The following is an 18415-nucleotide window of genomic DNA, read 5'->3' as shown; positions in this document are numbered from 1 at the left end:
TCTTTTATACTTTGCTTAATTATTTGCTGTTTTTTTTGTAATCTTTTAAATTTGTTGAAATGTTGAAAATTTTACAATTATTTCATTTCATGTAATTATTGATGTTATAAATAAAGTATATGTAATAATTATTTGCATTATATAACCATAATAAATATTTCTTAAATTTGTTTTTTTATATGAAAAGTAAGAGTTTTATAAGTATGCAAATTAATGTATAATAATTAAATTATATTGCAACTTTTTCTTCTTTCAAATTTAAGCCTTTTATAATTGATAAAATTCTCGAAATTTTATAAATAAAATTTTTTCCTCTCGTAATTAAATTTTAAAATGTAAAATTATCATATTACAATGTAACTGAGTCACTAATATTATTGTGATGAATGAAAATTCTCATACATTTTCAATTTTGAAAATTTATTAATTAATTATTGTATAAACTAATCGATAATATTTGTTAATTAATAAAACAAGAAATTTTAATGAAGTTTTGATTTCATTAAATTAATATTTATTAATTAATACAACAAAAAATATTGATGAAATTTTGATGATAATTTCTCTTTTTTTCCTGTTTAACAATTTTGTAATGTATATAATTTTGATTTAATTTATGCAATTGTAATTATTAGCAGTGTTTGAAATAAACAAAAAAAAAAAAAAGATAAATAAATTATTTTTATTCAGAAAAAACAAAAGAAAGAAAATCGTTTGGGAATTTTATCATATATTTTTAAAAAAAAAAAATCAAAATTAATGCTAATTTTGTTTAGGAATTTTATCATTGATTGCTTTATGAAATTTTTTCATTCTATTGAAGTAATATGCATCTAAGTTATAAATATTTGAAATTTTGAATAAAATTTATTTGCTTGCCTAATAATGCAATATAGTCATTAGTAAATTTTACCCGTAAATTTTACCCTTTCATAGATTTTTATTTACCCTTCACATGGATTTGAAAATTAGGATAAAAAAAAAAAAATCAGTGCATATTAAATATAAAGTTAATATTACTAGCATATTGATAAGATATTCGTGTGAAAATAATAAAAGACGATTAAAAAAAAAAAAAGATTGGACAAAGTTATTCAATGCTTATACCCATCATTTCTAACCTAAATGATGGGTATCTTCAAAATTGCATTTTATAAATTTTCCTAGAATATTTTATGCTACAAACATTTTTAAATATTTTAAATACTTTCGTCCTTTTGTTTTGTTTTGTAAATAAGAAAGAAAAATGACAAATTAACTTTACTTATAATAATTTAACTATCATATATTAGAAAATAAAAAATTTTATTTACTTTTTTTTTTAGTTTTTATATGTTAATTTAAAATGTACCATATAATAAAAAAAAAAATCCTTGCCTACTCTTTTTCTTGGTTTTATAAGTAAATATTAATTTTAATTATCAATAGTAATATTATAAAATTTCAAGAATAAGAGAAAATAGAAAAAATTAAAAAAAAAAAAAAATGAAAAGCTTATAAAATGCTATTTTAGCAAATAAATTTCAGTGAGTTAAGTTGAAATTATTATTAATTTTCTCTCGTTCTTATTTTATCTCTCATTTTCTCTCAAAATTTTAATTTTTGTAAAAAAATAATGGAAATACATGTTTGTTTATTTAATTGAATATTACTTTTTGTAAACAATTTTAATTGCTAAAAAAAGTGATTTCTGCAAAATTCATTTTAATATTTGTAATTCTTTTTTTTTTTTCTTCAGCAAATGAAAATAATTATTCAAAGAATTATTTGTTTATTCAAAAGTATAGTTTTGTACAAACAATATATAATTAAGTACCTGTTTATACGATTTGCCACATTGTTAATTCTAAAGTAAACTTGCTGGAATAGTTTTGAACTTTTTATTTTATTATTAATAATTTAAATTAATTCATTACAGTATATCATCATAATGCAATTGCATTTTTTTTTTTTTTTTTTTTGATTTCCTTGAAATTTCCATAATCATATCCTATTGTAATATTTCATTGTAAATTCATTCCAATCAATTTTATTTCATGATCTAATTAAAATTAAAAGTGTTGAAGAAAAAAATTAGAATTGCATGCTTCATAAAAGTTTATCACAGGACATTCCATTAAACAGTAAAATTTTAATTTAAATAATTGCTAAAAGTTTCTTTTTTAGTCCTAATTTTTGTTTTTTTTTTTTTTTTTTTTTTTTGTAAAATTTCGATTTTAATTTTTGAAAAAATGGACGAAAAAAAAATATTAGAAATGAAAGAATTTTGACTTCAAAAATTACATCAACAAAAGAATCACAAGAATTGTTCATTATTGATAGCAATCATATGATTTATTGCAATTTTGAAATGAGTGCATTTCATATGACTTATTGTTATTATTTGCTTGCAATTTTTGACAAATAAATAAAGCACCGGAAATAAAAAGACAAAACTTTCATTGCAAAATAATATTCATTAGATGGGGAAGTAATAGTTAATCATATAAATTTTATAATGTAACAAAAATTTATAAAATTTAAACTTCACTGAAATATCTTTATCAATACTAATTTAATGACACGAATGTCAACGTACATAATAATGTAAATAATATATATACTAGCTACCGCCTTTTTTTTTTTTTTTTTTTTTTTTTCTTTTCTAAGGGAAATTTTTAAACTTTGCTTATAAAAGTTATTTGTGAAAAAATATAATCAAAAAATTACACACTCGAATTATCATTTTCCAACTGATAGAAATAATTTGAAATTGTAAATTTTATTATTACCAAAATTTTCACTTCTTAGAAGATCATTTTGATCCTTTCCATCTTTTTAGTCTTACTTAAATTCTAGCACTATTAATACTGAAACTTCACAATAAAATTTCCAAGAATGAGAAAGAAAAAGTGGACTAGGATAATTCATCATAAAGAAATACCAAATGTTTATAATACGAAACAGTTATAAAGAAAGCCAAACATCCTTGATAAGCACTGTTCATCTTAAATATTCAATAATTATTTTCAGTTTACCTTATTGTTAAATTGATATTGAACTTTATGATATCAATGTCTTCCATTTTGATATGTCAGACAAATTTACCTATTGAATATTTAATTTTTTCAGATTGATGCAGTATTGCAAACGCCTATTGAATATTTAAATTTTATATCAAATTTACTTATTGAATATTCAAATTTTATGATTTGATAAAATAATGAAAACAACTATAGTTTATGATAAGAAATGCAAAATAAATCATCTGCTAGCAGCTTTCTTTTTTTCCTTTTAATTAAAATTAGAATAAGATATGAATTTTTGAAAATATTCGGGCTTCCTTAAAGTAAATTTAAAGAAGCTCAAACATGAAAAATGAATTACAACAATAAAAATATAGCACAGAAGGAAAATATCCAACAGTAGTGAGTGACTAATCAAAATAAACGATATAACGAAAATTTTGAAAAGTAAAAAGAAAATGAAGTTATGAAATTGAGCTCAAGCAATATCCATCTATAATGCATGAAGTCATAATCCTCACAATCTCAATCGTACTGTCAGTAATGACCAAGAAATTTGCGCCACCAAAAACGCCATGCGAGAAGATCGTATCCACGTTGAAGTCGTGTATTCAGCAAATTATAGTTGCTTTCATGAAGCGTTTTCACTAAATGATCCAACGTTACACCACTTGCCATAAGTGCTAGTCGTAAATTTGGTTTGATGCTTTTACGATATTGTCGACTTTTCAGAAGTTCTTCCTCTGCTATCTTTAAATTTTAAAAGGTTAAAAGATATTTTGATAGAAATGATGAATTAGCCAATTAATTGATGGTAAATTTTTCAAGATGACTTAGCACCATCTTTAAAAAAGTTTTTAAGTATAAGAGGTAAATCGTTATTTGCAATAATTCAAAAGCTATTCCAAGAAAATGTTACATAAAGTATTAACATAAAATATTTTTTCTTCTTTTCTTTCGTAATGAATACAAAAAATACATCAACAAAAGACTAACTCATGAAATTTAATGAAAATTCAAAATACTAACATTAGTAAGCTCCTTGACTAAATCACGTATTGCATTTTGCTTTTTATTCCCCAATATGTCATCTGCATTTAACTGATATTTCTCCATTAGATCATTGGGAAGTAAAAAGATCCCTCTTGACAATAACGGCATGGTCGATCTGTTATGAATTAAAGTAAAATTTATAAAAAATATCTGGAAGGTTGCAAAAAAAGAAAAAAAAAAATGAAGCTGAAGAATTAAAAATAAAAATAAAACAAAAATTCCCACTAAATTATGTACCTGATTAAAGTAATAATTGAAATAGCATGTGACATTGATTCGACTGCTTGAATTGCTTCTTCAGAAAGCGGTATCTCATTAGCATCATGAGAACCGGAAAGTAGATGCATTATCAACTGAGTTACGGAGCCTGTCGTTTCGATGCCATATTTTTTGACATCGTTAAGAGACTCAAACGGACGATCACCCAATGTTCTTTGCCGAGCAGTAATTAAATTTCTCAGTAAATGTTCATCAAAATGATGTCCAAAAAGACTTAAAGCTATCGCAACCGGTTGCCTGAAAATTTATCTGATTATCGTATCAGAAATTATTAGAGAAAAAAAAAAAAAAAAAAACTAAACCCTAAAAGTATATAATAGAATTTGAAGCTCCAAAAAAAAAAAAGAAAAATTACCGAGGTAGTGGTCCTTTTGCTTGACCATATAAAACATCTAATGCATCTTTCCAGAACTGCAAACGATATATTCCGGAAACTCCCGAATTACGAACAACTTGATCTCGAACAATGGCTAATTCTACATTAAAAGCCAATAGCTGGAAATAAAACTTCAAAACTTATAAAAAAGACGACGAAATTAAAATATTGAAAACAAAAGTAGCTTACGGTAAACAAAGCAGGTTGAATTTCCGATGGCATTACTAAACCAGCAACATAATTTGTATAATCTCGCTCACGAGTTATTTGTAAACATTGATGAAGGGCTTCGTTTATTGCCTGGAAACACAAAATGAATACTTTAATTAGCTGAGTATTTTAGCTGAATCAGTGATTCGTTCTTCCCATGCTAATCTGATTCAGAAATGGTCTTAAAAACATTGCAACATAGATCATTTGAGATAAGTGCTGCGAACTTAATTGGAATATCATAAATTTAATTGGTACTAAAAATTTGCATTAACGTAAAAAGGATAGTAGGTAAAAACTATTTATTACTTATTCCCAAGATCTAACAATATTTGCTCGTTCAAACAATTTTTTTCTGCAGAAAAAAAAAATTTAGAGTATTTTATTGGTACCAGAATGGCACTAATAAAAAAAGTTATTACCTTTTTGGAAGGAGGTTTTAACTGAGGATTTCGTTGCGATGGATTTTTGTTTTTTATTGAAGACTTTTGGGATAAATCATTTCCAATAGTTCTACATAGAGCGGTTGAAAATGATATCTTTTTTTGCTCGGATGAAGTAATTCTTATCTAAATAACTATCCATAAAACATAATCCAGGAGAAAACTAGAAATATGATTCCTATAATAAAATTTTTTTATTTAAAAAATCTCTTTCTTGCTTATTCGAGAAATTAGCAAACTCTATTAACATACCTGAGGAGGCATATATGAGAAGATTGAGAAAAATGAAGGGAACAATGTTGAATATTTAACAATTAATAGTCGCAACGAAAAAGTTCGCCATCTTGAACAGTTGATGAGGACGGGCACTACAATTGAAGAGTTAAACAAATTTCGTATAAAAGACCATAAATCATAAATCAAATAATAATAAATATAATGGAACTGATATTTTTTTCTATTCAAAGTCCTACTTACTGTTGGGATGAAGGACGTAATTTACTAAGAAATAAAACTATCTTATGTTTTCAATATTCCAGATTACAGCTTACCATTTAACTATCTCTCAAAAAATACAATGCAAAAAAAAAAAAAAAAAAAAGAAAGAAAAAGAAAAACAGAATTGCAAATACTTTTATATCTCACAATAACATTATTCAAAATTTGTGAATTTATAAAAGCAAAGAAAAAAAAATAACAGTAGAAAAATCTGCTGCAAACTACTTGTATTTTCTGTATATTTTCACAGATTTCTGATACAAACATTTGAAAATCTCCGTAATCCCATTTATAAATTTCAAAATGAAACTTTAAAGAAAATAAAAGAGTTGAAAAATACACATTTAAGACAATGAAAAAAAGTTTTTAAAATGAAATGAAGCATCCAAAAAAAAAAAAACCGGTGAAGAATCGAAGTATTGCTGGCATGAATCGCTGTATGATGGTGAAAGAGTTCTGGCACGATGATCAAACGTATAAAATGACGGACAGTTTCCAACTGTGTCCCAAGATTTTGTACGATTCTAGAATCATTAAGTATTAAAAATTTGGAAAATAAACATAAAAAAAACATAAAATTTAGTCATTGTAAAAAATCAAAATTATGTAATTATTTAAAATCATATGATAACCACAAGAATCCAATTAAAAATAAGTTTACCAAAAATATTAAAATCAATTTTATCTCATTTAAATTCTTTAAAAAAAACCCTTACTAAGTCCCAAATTTTAGTTTTAACAATTTACTTATTCCAAATCACTAATGATGTTATCATTTAATGCTCTATGTTGTGGCCTGCTTTTTTTTTTGAAGGAAAGCAAGAACTACTCGTTATATATTCAAAGCAAAAAATAAAATCTTCAAGATTTTTCAAAAAAAAAAAATGCCAATAAATGAACAATATGCATAAATCACCAAGATGAATTTAATAATAGCAATGATAAACCTGTAAATCAGAACGAACTGGTTGAAATTCTCCAGCAATACAGGTAGCACTATAAAGGAAAGCAATTAAGCTCACAATTGTTTGTACGATAATATCAAGAGGTAGTTGCGTGAATGGTTGTTCCGTTAGTCGTAAATAAAAACGATGCTGCAAAAAGTTTTATAAACACAACCAATTCTTAATCTATCACTACTAGATTAAGTTTATTTTAAATTTTAACTTCAAATTTGTTCCCCTTTTACGAAAACTTTTAGAAGAAAGTAGAATAGCTACTAACTCTAAAAGACTGAATTTACCTCAAATTACAACAAAATTTCAATGAGTAGTATTTTACTTACTTAATATATTGAAAAAATATATATATAATCACAAAAACTACTTTGTAAATTAATAAATTATGTTTCAATATGTACATAGTTTAACAAATTATGTTTGAATAATGCAAAAAATAAGAAACCTGTGCAGCTGAATAGGCACAATGTAGAAGTGAGATGAGACCAACTAAACAAACTCCGCGAAATATTGATAAACTCGTTGGATTCATCGAAATGATTATCCTTCAGTCTTTTACACTTCTCCTTGAATGCAATTCAAATTTTCCATCAATTATAGCAATAAGAAACGTTAAATTTTATAAAATCAATTTGCTACTGCAAAAAATAAAAATCCCGAAATGTGAGACTTACCCGATGATGCAGGATAGTGTTTCAGAGAAAAGATCAAAATACTGAACTTCAAATTATCATTCGTGGAATAATTCGCATTGAAAGATTTGTAGTGCTTAATATATATATACCTTAAAGAATTTTACAGAATAAAACTTATTGACATAAAATATTTACAATGTTAATTGGATCAAATTTCGTAAACGAATAACTAATAATATGAGAAAAATAAAAAATATTCACCAGATACTTACACTGTACTTTATTAATTGGAAATAACTAATTTAAATTAATAAAAATGTCTTGCAAAAATAGTTTATAGGAAAAAAAAAAGTTCTGCTAATAACACGATGTACATTTCCAAGAAAGCGAAATTTAAAAAGTATTTCAAATTGAAAAACAAAACAAAATGCAACAATTGTCACTGCATAGCAATGTAAATTTTTTATCTGGCAAAAGTTTTTGTTTTCTTTAACGTAAAAAAATATAAAATGAAAAACAATCTGTACATTCAATAAAAAAAAAAAAAAAAAAAAAAAAAAAACAAAAACTGTACAGCCAAATCATGATATGACATCATTTTTGATAGCAAAAAAGTTGAAAAACTTGAAAAAAAACATTTTAAAAACCAAAAAAAAAAAGTGATGAAAAACTAGGAAAAAAAGGAAACAACAATAAATATAACAAAATTTAAATAAAATATACAAATATAGATTAAATCTGAGGTGATGATACATATGATATTCATAAGTGGTAATGAAGGGATGATATTATGAAAGAAGAAACACTATCACACAAATTAGTCTTGTGTAGAAAAGTTACGACGACTAATCTTTTGTCTCATAAGATATGGCTCATTCGTTCTGTGGTTGACCAATGCTGGTTCACCAAATCTATAAAATGAAATAATTTTATTTTTGCCTTAATTTGAATGTGTAATATTAAGAAATTTAATACCAAAAGTTTTATTACATTACTCTTACATCACGAAGATGTACAAAACTGAGTATTCAAGAAAACCTAAATTCGGTATGTTTAGAACAAAATCAATTAAAAATAATATAATCATTCCCAAGACCAATAAAAAAAAAAAAAAAAAAAACATGAAAAGCAACTTTTTTGTCAACTTTTCCATATAAACAACTGCTGTTTTTCTCATATTCTTTTTGAAATTTGCCATTAAAATCCGCTCAATTACTGAATTTAACTTTCCAAATGATGTTGACACTAAGCCACCACGTTCCACAATCGTTTCCGGTATACCATTTTTGAAACCCTATTGGTGAATATTTTCAAAGATTCTTTAATTAAAACTAATGATTGAATTGTTCGATATAAGCTATTCCATAAATATTAATATCATTCATTCCTAATCAATAAGCATTAAACTTTCTGTGACTATTTTTACACAAGCGTTCGAAAAGTCACACACTTCCAGATGCTTCTTGGCTAATTTCAAAACTCAGTGCATTCCAGGAAATATTAGGGAGTAAGGAGAAAAAAAATGAAAATGAAGTCCAGATAAATTCAAATATATTAAAAAATGTCAGCACAGCAAACACACATGGCTATAATTAAGTAATATGAAAAAATAAATTTAAAAAAAAAGCTAAGAGAAAATAAGATAAAAGAAATACCGGTTTATAAACACAACGTTCATGAATTTTACAGGTGGATAACAATGTAATATTTCTCGTGTAAGTCACTAAAGATCTTTTACTCCGATCGAATATACTTTCCTCAACTGTAGGAACTACCTGTAAAGATCGATTTAAAGAAGATTTTTGGATGCATCAAAATTTTGCTTTTATTGATTCATTTCCAAACCATTACACTTTCGAATTCAAAATCTGATTTAGCAAAAAATTATTTTAAAAATTAATTTAAAAATTTTCATGGAATCTAATATGAAGAGATTAATTTACCATACCCTAACATTAGTCAAACGCGACATCCATCTTGGAACTGCTTTCAAGAATGTTCCTGTTTGTTTCAATATCAATTTTTTCGTCCTGATTTGATCACCGTCTATCTAAAATCTGTTAAAATATGAAACTATTCGATAGATGAAACAATTCCCATTTACATGTAAAAGTAAATATATATATGCAATGCAATTTTTATGCCAAAATCTCGTTTTTTTTCTTTTTTTTTTTCTTTTTAACTTGCATTTCATAAAATAGATACATCAACAATGTATTTTAAGACAAGAATTAAGAAAAATGTTTTAAATAAAAGCATTAGGCTTTACTCAAATAATTCATGCACCATGTTTAATACATATTCGTAAACATATTAGGAAAATGTGACATATAAAATAAATGAATGTCAATGATGATTATATGCAATAAGGAAAAGATAAATTAGTAAAATGTAACAAACATAGAACCATCTGATATTGTTAGCAGTTTTGTTAAAATAGTTCGAAATATTTAAACTGTCTTAACTAACCGTAACATCGATGAAATCTTCACTTATAACATGCTTTGCAGCTGTATTTGGATATCGATGCCAAAACACTGTTGCAACTTGCTCGAATGCATATGGTAAATGCTGGAAACAATCATAGATTTGCATTCCTTTAATATTTCTGAAAATAAACTTGTAGCAAAATTTATTTAAATTAAAACAGGAAAAAAGAAACCCTTTGAAGAAATAAATTCTGAATCATCGAATTTGTTATAACATAAATATACTGTGCATTATTACTTTTTTTTGTATTAAAATTTAACTGCTATATAAATTATAACAAATTATACTTCGACTAAACATCAAATACTTCATTAGATTAGGGTAAATGAGATTATCAAGCTAACATTATACTTTTTATCTCCAATCAATATTCTGATAAATTATTTGTCTCACTGGTTTATAACTAAAATTAAATTCTTAATACTTAAAATAATCTACAGACAAGAAATGAAAGTTAAAATTGTCAAAATAATTTCAATATATACAAATATTTCAAATCATTAAAATGATTTCAAAGTACGCAACAACAAAATTACATCGACACTTTTTTTTTTTAAAATTTTTTTCGGAAAAGGTTAACAATTGTTAGAAAGAAAGGCAATTATTTCAAGTATTTGTTATACAAATAGGCAAAATGAAAATACTTACATCTGTAGCAACTGTAATAACCGTAAAGAAATTAATTGTTAAGACAGTGGATTGATTAAAATTTTGAAAAAAAAAAAAAAAAAACATCAAAAAACAAATTTGAAATCACTAGGGGATAAGAATTGAATAAAAACTCAAACTAATTCAGCAATAATAACATATATTGAAACTAATGAGATCTTCTCAAAATAATTAACCGCAATGAATTTGATTGTTACACGAAATCATAAGTAGCTGCTCAAAATACTAATAATAGTAAAATCAAATGAAAGATAAATTAAATAAAAAACAACATATCTAAAAACACTGAAAATAAATCACAAACATAAGCTAATTTGAAAAAAGCCTCTGAACAAATGATAAATGAAATGCATTTTCTAAATTTAATCTAGGCCTAATATTAAGTAATTAAAAAGTCAACAAAACTTCACAGAAAAAAAGGTAATTAAACTTAAATAAATTAAAAATATATATAGCATAATGATGAACTGACATATGAAACATTTCAAATTACATCATTTGTCATCAAATAATTGATCATAAAAATCAAGATAGAAGATTACACTAAATTAACTGATTTCCTGAGAAATTTTCTAATCGTGACATTACTGAGATATTGCTTATCTATAGAAAATATGAGAAAATGACCGTAAACAACAAAGGCAAATACTAGCATAGAAGAAGTCGCAACATATTTAAAGTGCTTATAATAAGTATAAATTTAAGAAACTCAGGTGTATTTAAATTTTAGCAACAATAAATAGCAAAATTAAATTAATATTAACAACTGTCACAACCGAATGAGTAATTTTCTTCGTATGTAAAAAAAAAAAAAAAAAAAAAAAAGAAAAAAAAAATTATTTAATGCATGACTATTTAATTTCTAGATTTTGTTCATCTTCAACTGGAAATAATTTTTGCGTGATTATATCAAGATAAACATATGCCAGTTGCTTATTTAAACGTGGATATTGTAAGATGCGAAAAATCGTCTGCATTCCTTGACAAAACTGCTTATGGCCAATTAATTTAATAAAACAAAGTGGAAGTTGCTCTTGCAAGTATTCTAATGTCAAACGTTGCGCTAATTCCATACGTAGCATTTTTTCCTAAAAATGCATAATATAATCATTTAATATTAAGGTTAAATTTTATAAGTTAATGAACAATGAGAAATTAATGAAAAAAATTATTACGTCCACATTAGTGGAAAAAAAAACAACTCATGGAAAATTTCAAAATATGTGTGGAAAGTTCAAAAATTAGAGGAAAAAATAACGTAAATTACTACCAGTGGAATAATCTAAAAGCAATAAAAAGCATAAAATTCATTAATATAAAAATTTTAATCACCTGATCAGTTTTTGTTGAATTATTACAACCAAAAATTGATTCTTGAATGAAGCGTAACATACGCATGCAATTAACATCTACAAATATTCGATTTAAAAATCGCCTAAATACTACAGCTGCTACCGCATCAATAGTATCACCCATTAAATGTCGAATAGTAATAATAATCCACATTGGCCATCGAATAACACCAAACAACCGATTCAAAATAAAAAGTATGGCATCGCAAAAGCTTCTAAAAATTCCGAAAAAGCAAAATATAGTGCAAAATTTAATTTTTACGTTAGATTTCTGCATAGAAATTGAGTACTTTATTGATTGCAAACAAATCACAGTCTTAATTAAAATTAACTCGTTATCTCTTTCTTTTTTTGAAAATTATAAACCTGAAACGATATCTCTAATTAATCAACCATCTAATTAATTAAAGCTTAAGAGTTAAAATTAATTTGCCAAAACCTAAGCATTAACGAAACATTTATATTACAAATTTTATAATCGAAAAGAAAAATACCACAACAGAATTTGATACTTGAAAAAAAAAATACTTTGTCCACAGTGTACTTCCTGTGAGAGAGAAATCTATCTGAGCACTTGGACAATTGTTACCATATATATCACTTTGCAATATTTTTCGTTTTTGACATGCAGTTGCTGAATTAATGGGGATAGTGCTGAAAAGTAACATTTAATATTAATTACTTTTAGTATCCCAAAATTATTCAGCCATTTTTTTAATCGACTACTTCTTGTGCAGGAAAAAAAAAGCACGCACGTAATATTGCGTATAAAACATTTTAATTTTATAAGTTACATAACCACGTAAGAACTTATAATTTCTAGCAAAATTTATAAAAGTTTACAGTTATAAAATTTACACCTCGATTCGGTCGGATTATCCGGATGAGGAACTAATGTTGTCGCTAGTAGAGATAAAATAAATGGTTTCAGATTCTGACCTCTTTCACGAGCAAATTTACTTGGCATTTTTTTCACCATCTGAAAAAAACATTGAGATTATCATGGTAGAAGGAAGAAAAATCATAATCTAGAAGAAAAAGATAAATCTTACAAAACAATTCATATTATTTTTGAATTATAACTTACATTCCATGGATAGAGGTCGGAAATTTGTGTTGAATCTTTTAATCGTTGCTCAGTACTAAGAAAAACAAAGAGCAAATCTGATTGTTTCAATGCTCGCTGAAAAAAACAAACTTATTTAATTCAACTGAATATGTTTATCTTATATATATATATATATATATATATATATATATATATGTACTGTTACTGAATGATTTTAGTTAGGTGATTCATTAACCGAACAAATTAAAAGATTTATACAGAAATTAATTAAAGCTTTCCTACCCAGGCATACGCTTATCAATTATTTAATATAAAAGAATAAAAAAAAATGTTGGTACCTGTTTGGCGAGTAATTGAATGAAACGTTCGAAAATTTCACGTCGTGATTCCACATAAACACGACTTTTACAATTGAAAAATCGTCGTGGTGGTAGTGATTCCGTTTTTATCGTATTTCCATGAAATTCTACCAGTTTTGATTCCAGAATGTAAAATTCATTGTAGTGGCGAATCAGAGACCACTAGAAATATTGACAGCCTGAACGGTAAAGTATTCACAAGCTCAAATGATTTTAACAAAATTTGAAAATAAAGACAATTTATAGTTTAATTTTGTTTAGCAGAAAAATTACTTACTTTTTGTGGTGCTACAGTCGCTGATAACGATGTCTGATCAATGTCATCGTTTAAATCAAATCGTTCAACCGAAATGACATAGACGTACATTGTATGACCTAAATATGAACTAATCTATACAAATATCTTGATCTGAATTATCAAAGATTAACACAAGTTTTTTTTTTTTTTTTTTTTTTTACATAGATGTCAACTAAAACATCAAAAAAAAAAAAAAAAAAACAGACCGCCAACAGGATCTCGTCGTGGTTCAACACATGGGATTGTTACATTCCATTTGCTCATATCACGTTCCGGATCAAACATTGGTATCTCAAATGAATTATTCGAATTCATCTGCTGCTCAACAAACTCTTCGTCGGACTAAAATTGCTTAGAGAGAATTATGACTAAACTCACCAAAAATTGAAAATGTCATGCTTCAAGTATCAAATAAACACCGAAAACATACCACATTTGAGATAAGCTGATCATCCTGCACTTCGGTAGTTTTCATCTTTCCATTATTCAAGACAAACTGAAATTCTAACATTTTAAAATATATCAGTAGAATATGAAAAATACAAGCGATAATAAAACAGATATACTTACCTCAAAAGATGGCATAGCTGTGTCATCACTTGGTGAATCGTAACTCAAACATTGTGTGATATCATCAGTAGGTACAATCCCGCCATTTACCTCGTTTAATGCAATATCATTTAAATGATCAAATGATGAATCTATCGATCCACTTGTTGGTAAAATCATTCGCCAAAAACGATTTCTGAATTTGATAACTTAGAAACTTCGACACAAAGTACAGAATGATTTACATGTTACAAGTTTAGGTGTTATCAAAACATCAGCAAGGCGAAATATTATAAGGCAGACATTATTTAAAGCTTATTTAGGACTGCTTTTACAATCGCACCAAAATCAAAAATCCTAATTTAGCCTTAAATTATATTGGATACCAAATTTATCACAGTTCAACAATCTGGTAACAATTGCCTAACTTATGAATTTCATTTTTTTTTTTTTTTGATTAAACGTATTAATAGAAACGAATACTATTGTATATTGGAATGAAATTACTATTTCCATTTCTTCAAAATAAAACAGTAGAAATTCAAGCTAGAATTATTTCATATGGATAACTTTCAAAAATTTCTAAGTTAAGCTGATTTCAGCATCTTTAGTTATACTCTCCTCAAACATCTATTCACAACATTAGGAACCACAACTGAGAAATTCAAAAACAAAGGATAGAAGCAAAAGACAAATACAGCTTTTGAATAATTGCTAAAAATTTTTATTTACCTGAACTGAGTTAAAGAACAGTTAGGTTCAACAGTTGGCAGAAGACAATGAGTTGATTTAGAATGTTCTCTGGATGCAATTAATTCATCTATACCCACAGGACGAGGACCACATAAATTACCCAAAAAACATTCTGACTGACAAAACGGTATCACATATTCATGCTGCATTCGCTGGTATATAATTTGAAAAGCCTGAAATTCACAAACTAATCAAATATCAAAAGTACATTATAAATTTCAAGAAAATTAAAATTATATTCAAAATTCTCATACATTTGCAGTAAAAATTTTAATTCAGATAACAAAAAAAAAAAAACTAAAACCTTTTCTAGACATTGATCAAGCAGCTCAGAATCATGCTTTTCTACTGCTTTACTAAATTCACAGCTAATCTCAATAGGAAGATTAACCCTATCTGGAGCACCTTCGTGAATATATTTAATAAAAAGTTCCCAAATATCGTACTGCAGCTCACTCATTGCAGCATGATCATTCTGCAAATAAAATGCAAGATTATTATATTATGAGTCTTTTCAATGTAAACATCACAATAATTAATCAAATTAAATTCATGGATTTATAAGCATAAAATACTTCTTGAACTTTTGACTGTCCATATAATTTATTTAATTTATGAAATAATTCATATAGAAAAGAATTCACAGATAAAGCCATATAATTTTATGATAATGTGAATTATATATATACGAATAAAGCTTACATCAACACTCATCATATTTTGATTTTTGTTTGAAATTTTGTCTTAGTAACGCTTCTGAACAATTTCATTTCAACCTTCACATTTTAAAAAAGCATAATTTCAAAGTAATTACCTGAACATTAAGCATTCTTCCATGTGCATCACCTGCATAAACTAAAAAATCAAGCTCATTTAGAGGTGCATGAATATCATCTAAATATGCTCTGAACATCATCAATTGTCCAGCATCTCGAAGCATATCACTAAGTTTTAGTTGAAGCAATGAGTCAGGAGTGTCGTTTAAGGAGTAATCTGTAAGTCCATGTAAAATTTCAACTTGTCTGCTATCCTAAAAAAAGTACTTTTCAGGTATTATATGCATGACCTTCAAATTTATCATATTTAGAATCATAGCATAATGGCTATCATACGCATTTCTCTGTTATTAGTATATAAACATTTGCTTAGAGGATTCTAATGTTATGCATACCTGAGGTATTTGAGGAAAGTTGAGAACATCTGAATTAAATAGAAATATCAGTACTCGATTAATGATATCTGGATCAGCTATCAAATCCATAACAGGTAAGAAAAATGAAAAAACAAACAGTTCTCGCAAAAAATGACGACATATATGACTTGCCCATGGACGCTAAAAATGAATTAGTAAAAGAAATTAAAGCATTGTTAACACATAATTTATCTGAATAATACTTGACTAATTTTTTAAAATTTATCCAACTAACCTATGAAAACACTCCATAAAAAAAGCTGTAGTTCGCATTATATATTTAAACTACTTTATATGTTAAACTATTTTATACTTTACATTTCTTAGAAGCATCCATGAAAAATAATATCTTTTTACAGATTATTAATTACACTTCCCTATTAAAGGTAATAATCTTCGTTATAAAATAATAATTTATAAAGTAGTTAACGGAAAATATCATAAGAAATTGAAACTAGCTAGCTGGAAGTAATACCGAATGATTAGCAAGAATGTTACGAGAAGGTGAATCGCTATCATTGGAATGTCCTGCAATGCAATTTTCATCCATTATAAGTCCAATTAAGTGATCAGCTAATTCGCGTAGATAATCTACTTCATTTTGTCGTGAACTGAGAGCAAAATGTACATCCGGCATAGCTTCTAGGATTTTTGTTTCAATCAGCTGTGATGAATACATCTAAATTATCTGCATAATTTGATGATCAAAATTATGAGGTAAAAATTATAAATTATTGGAAACAATCAGAAATAATAATAATAATAATATGGAATTTAAATCAATTTTTAGATCAAATGGAAAAATTGTGACTAAAAATCCCTACGATGTCCTCAAGAGCTTTCTTATATTAAAGAAGTGGAAAATTTCTTAATACACAAAAAACATACACTTTTGTCAATAGTTGCACTTAAATGTTCAACTTTTACACAATGTAGTGCTGCCAGCGGTACAGCCTCAAACAAAATTGTTGAAGATAGATCAATTTTCTGAAAGCGTAAATACAAGACAGCAACGGCATAACGAATCTGATACCTAAAATAAATTGCTGGATATTTTATTTTGATACAATTTTAATAATTGTCATTTATTCAATAATTTTATGTCACACAAGAACAATCAAAACTACATCACATGCATGATATCAACCTAGAAAATTTTGATAATTATGATAATGTAAAAAAAAAAAACCTATTGAAGCTACCTTATTTCATTGATAAATGCAGCATCACCGCTTATTTTCGTTTTGTACCATCTATTTATGTAATTATCGATCAGCTGTTCAATCAGTTCTTCAAGCAGTTTATCCACCGATTCCGATATTGTTACACCTGAAATAAGGTTCATCCTTCTATTTCGAAAATATTTGCTTTTCAAATATTTGTGAAAAAAAAAAATTTTTTTTTGACAAAAATGCCGATATCGATTTTTTTGTAATTTCAACTTTCTAGAGTATTAAGGAGGAAGAAGTGAATTAAACATTTGTTGACTAACCTTTCCAAGGTAAATTATGGATTTGTTCAGAATTATTTTTTACACCCATATTTTTAACAATAGTTTCATTAGTATCTAATTTTTCTTCAAGCCAATTTTCGAAAAAATTCCATAAAAATTCTCCATTAGAACGCCTTATCAACGAAGCTGTTATAAAATAACCAACTGCTAAAGCTGAACACTGTGTAACAATCCATAAAACACTAAAAATAAAATTTTATAAAAGTTTAGAATATGCAATGTTTAATAATGTAAAAAAAAAAAAAAAAAAAAAAACGAATGTAAATAAGAAAGAAGAAAGTACACAATTCTAGGTAAACACATTACTGAAGAATTGACAATTCGAAGAAAAACATACCTGGAGTTAAGAAAAATTAAGGGAAGAATAATAAAAATAAAAATAAAAGTTGAGAGTATTTTCATGTTAGAACTTGTCAGCAAATAAAGCCGACAAGTAGTTAATGCATCCATTACAATGACATGTTATAAATAAAACTGCAATTAAGTTTCAATAAGTTCAGCTTTCAATATTCTATTGATAATATAGATATTAACTATGCGTCAAAAATTCATAATCAATTTAGAATTGTTGGTTCAAAGGATAGGTAAATACTAAAAATCAAAAGTTATAATCTATTTGGAAAGATAAAACATCCAATTACTTCATATTAAGGAATCAGTACCGCGAAATATGCAAAAAAAAAAAAAAAAGAATCAAATTCTTGAACATGGAA

The 18415-nt window shown here is 26.0% G+C and overlaps 4 protein-coding genes across 4 annotated transcripts; all 4 read right to left on the bottom strand.

The window, feature by feature from the left end:
- Positions 1-3542: 3542 nt before the first annotated feature.
- Bm1755 (Uncharacterized protein) lies at positions 3543-5630 on the bottom strand (the record flags this gene model as incomplete). Its single annotated transcript, XM_043079355.1, has 7 exons — positions 3543-3755; positions 4035-4173; positions 4296-4574; positions 4693-4832; positions 4903-5013; positions 5346-5492; positions 5619-5630. The coding sequence occupies 7 exons, from the start codon at positions 5628-5630 to the stop codon at positions 3543-3545; spliced, it is 1041 nt and encodes a 346-aa protein (XP_042935289.1).
- Positions 5631-5680: 50 nt separating this feature from the next.
- Positions 5681-7355, bottom strand: Bma-emc-5 (Uncharacterized protein; the record flags this gene model as incomplete). Its single annotated transcript, XM_043079354.1, has 4 exons — positions 5681-5734; positions 6266-6388; positions 6812-6958; positions 7269-7355. The coding sequence occupies 4 exons, from the start codon at positions 7353-7355 to the stop codon at positions 5681-5683; spliced, it is 411 nt and encodes a 136-aa protein (XP_042935288.1).
- A 920-nt stretch (positions 7356-8275) lies between these two features.
- Positions 8276-10053, bottom strand: Bm1754 (MSF1-like conserved region family protein; the record flags this gene model as incomplete). Its single annotated transcript, XM_001893498.1, has 5 exons — positions 8276-8369; positions 8592-8752; positions 9114-9233; positions 9407-9508; positions 9928-10053. 5 exons carry the CDS (start codon positions 10051-10053, stop codon positions 8276-8278), a joined length of 603 nt encoding a protein of 200 aa, XP_001893533.1.
- A 1415-nt stretch (positions 10054-11468) lies between these two features.
- Bm18566 (Uncharacterized protein) lies at positions 11469-18152 on the bottom strand (the record flags this gene model as incomplete). Its single annotated transcript, XM_043079353.1, has 19 exons — positions 11469-11705; positions 11950-12184; positions 12498-12623; positions 12830-12948; positions 13057-13152; positions 13377-13559; positions 13675-13772; positions 13902-14037; positions 14126-14191; positions 14266-14440; positions 14977-15170; positions 15302-15472; positions 15812-16027; positions 16169-16330; positions 16665-16868; positions 17078-17222; positions 17392-17518; positions 17682-17884; positions 18040-18152. 19 exons carry the CDS (start codon positions 18150-18152, stop codon positions 11469-11471), a joined length of 3006 nt encoding a protein of 1001 aa, XP_042935287.1.
- Positions 18153-18415: the final 263 nt, after the last annotated feature.

Source organism: Brugia malayi (assembly GCF_000002995.4).
Source record: "Brugia malayi strain FR3 genome assembly, contig: Bm_v4_Chr2_contig_001, whole genome shotgun sequence".
Classification (NCBI taxonomy): domain Eukaryota; kingdom Metazoa; phylum Nematoda; class Chromadorea; order Rhabditida; family Onchocercidae; genus Brugia; species Brugia malayi.
This window is presented reverse-complemented; position numbering and strand designations above follow the sequence as displayed.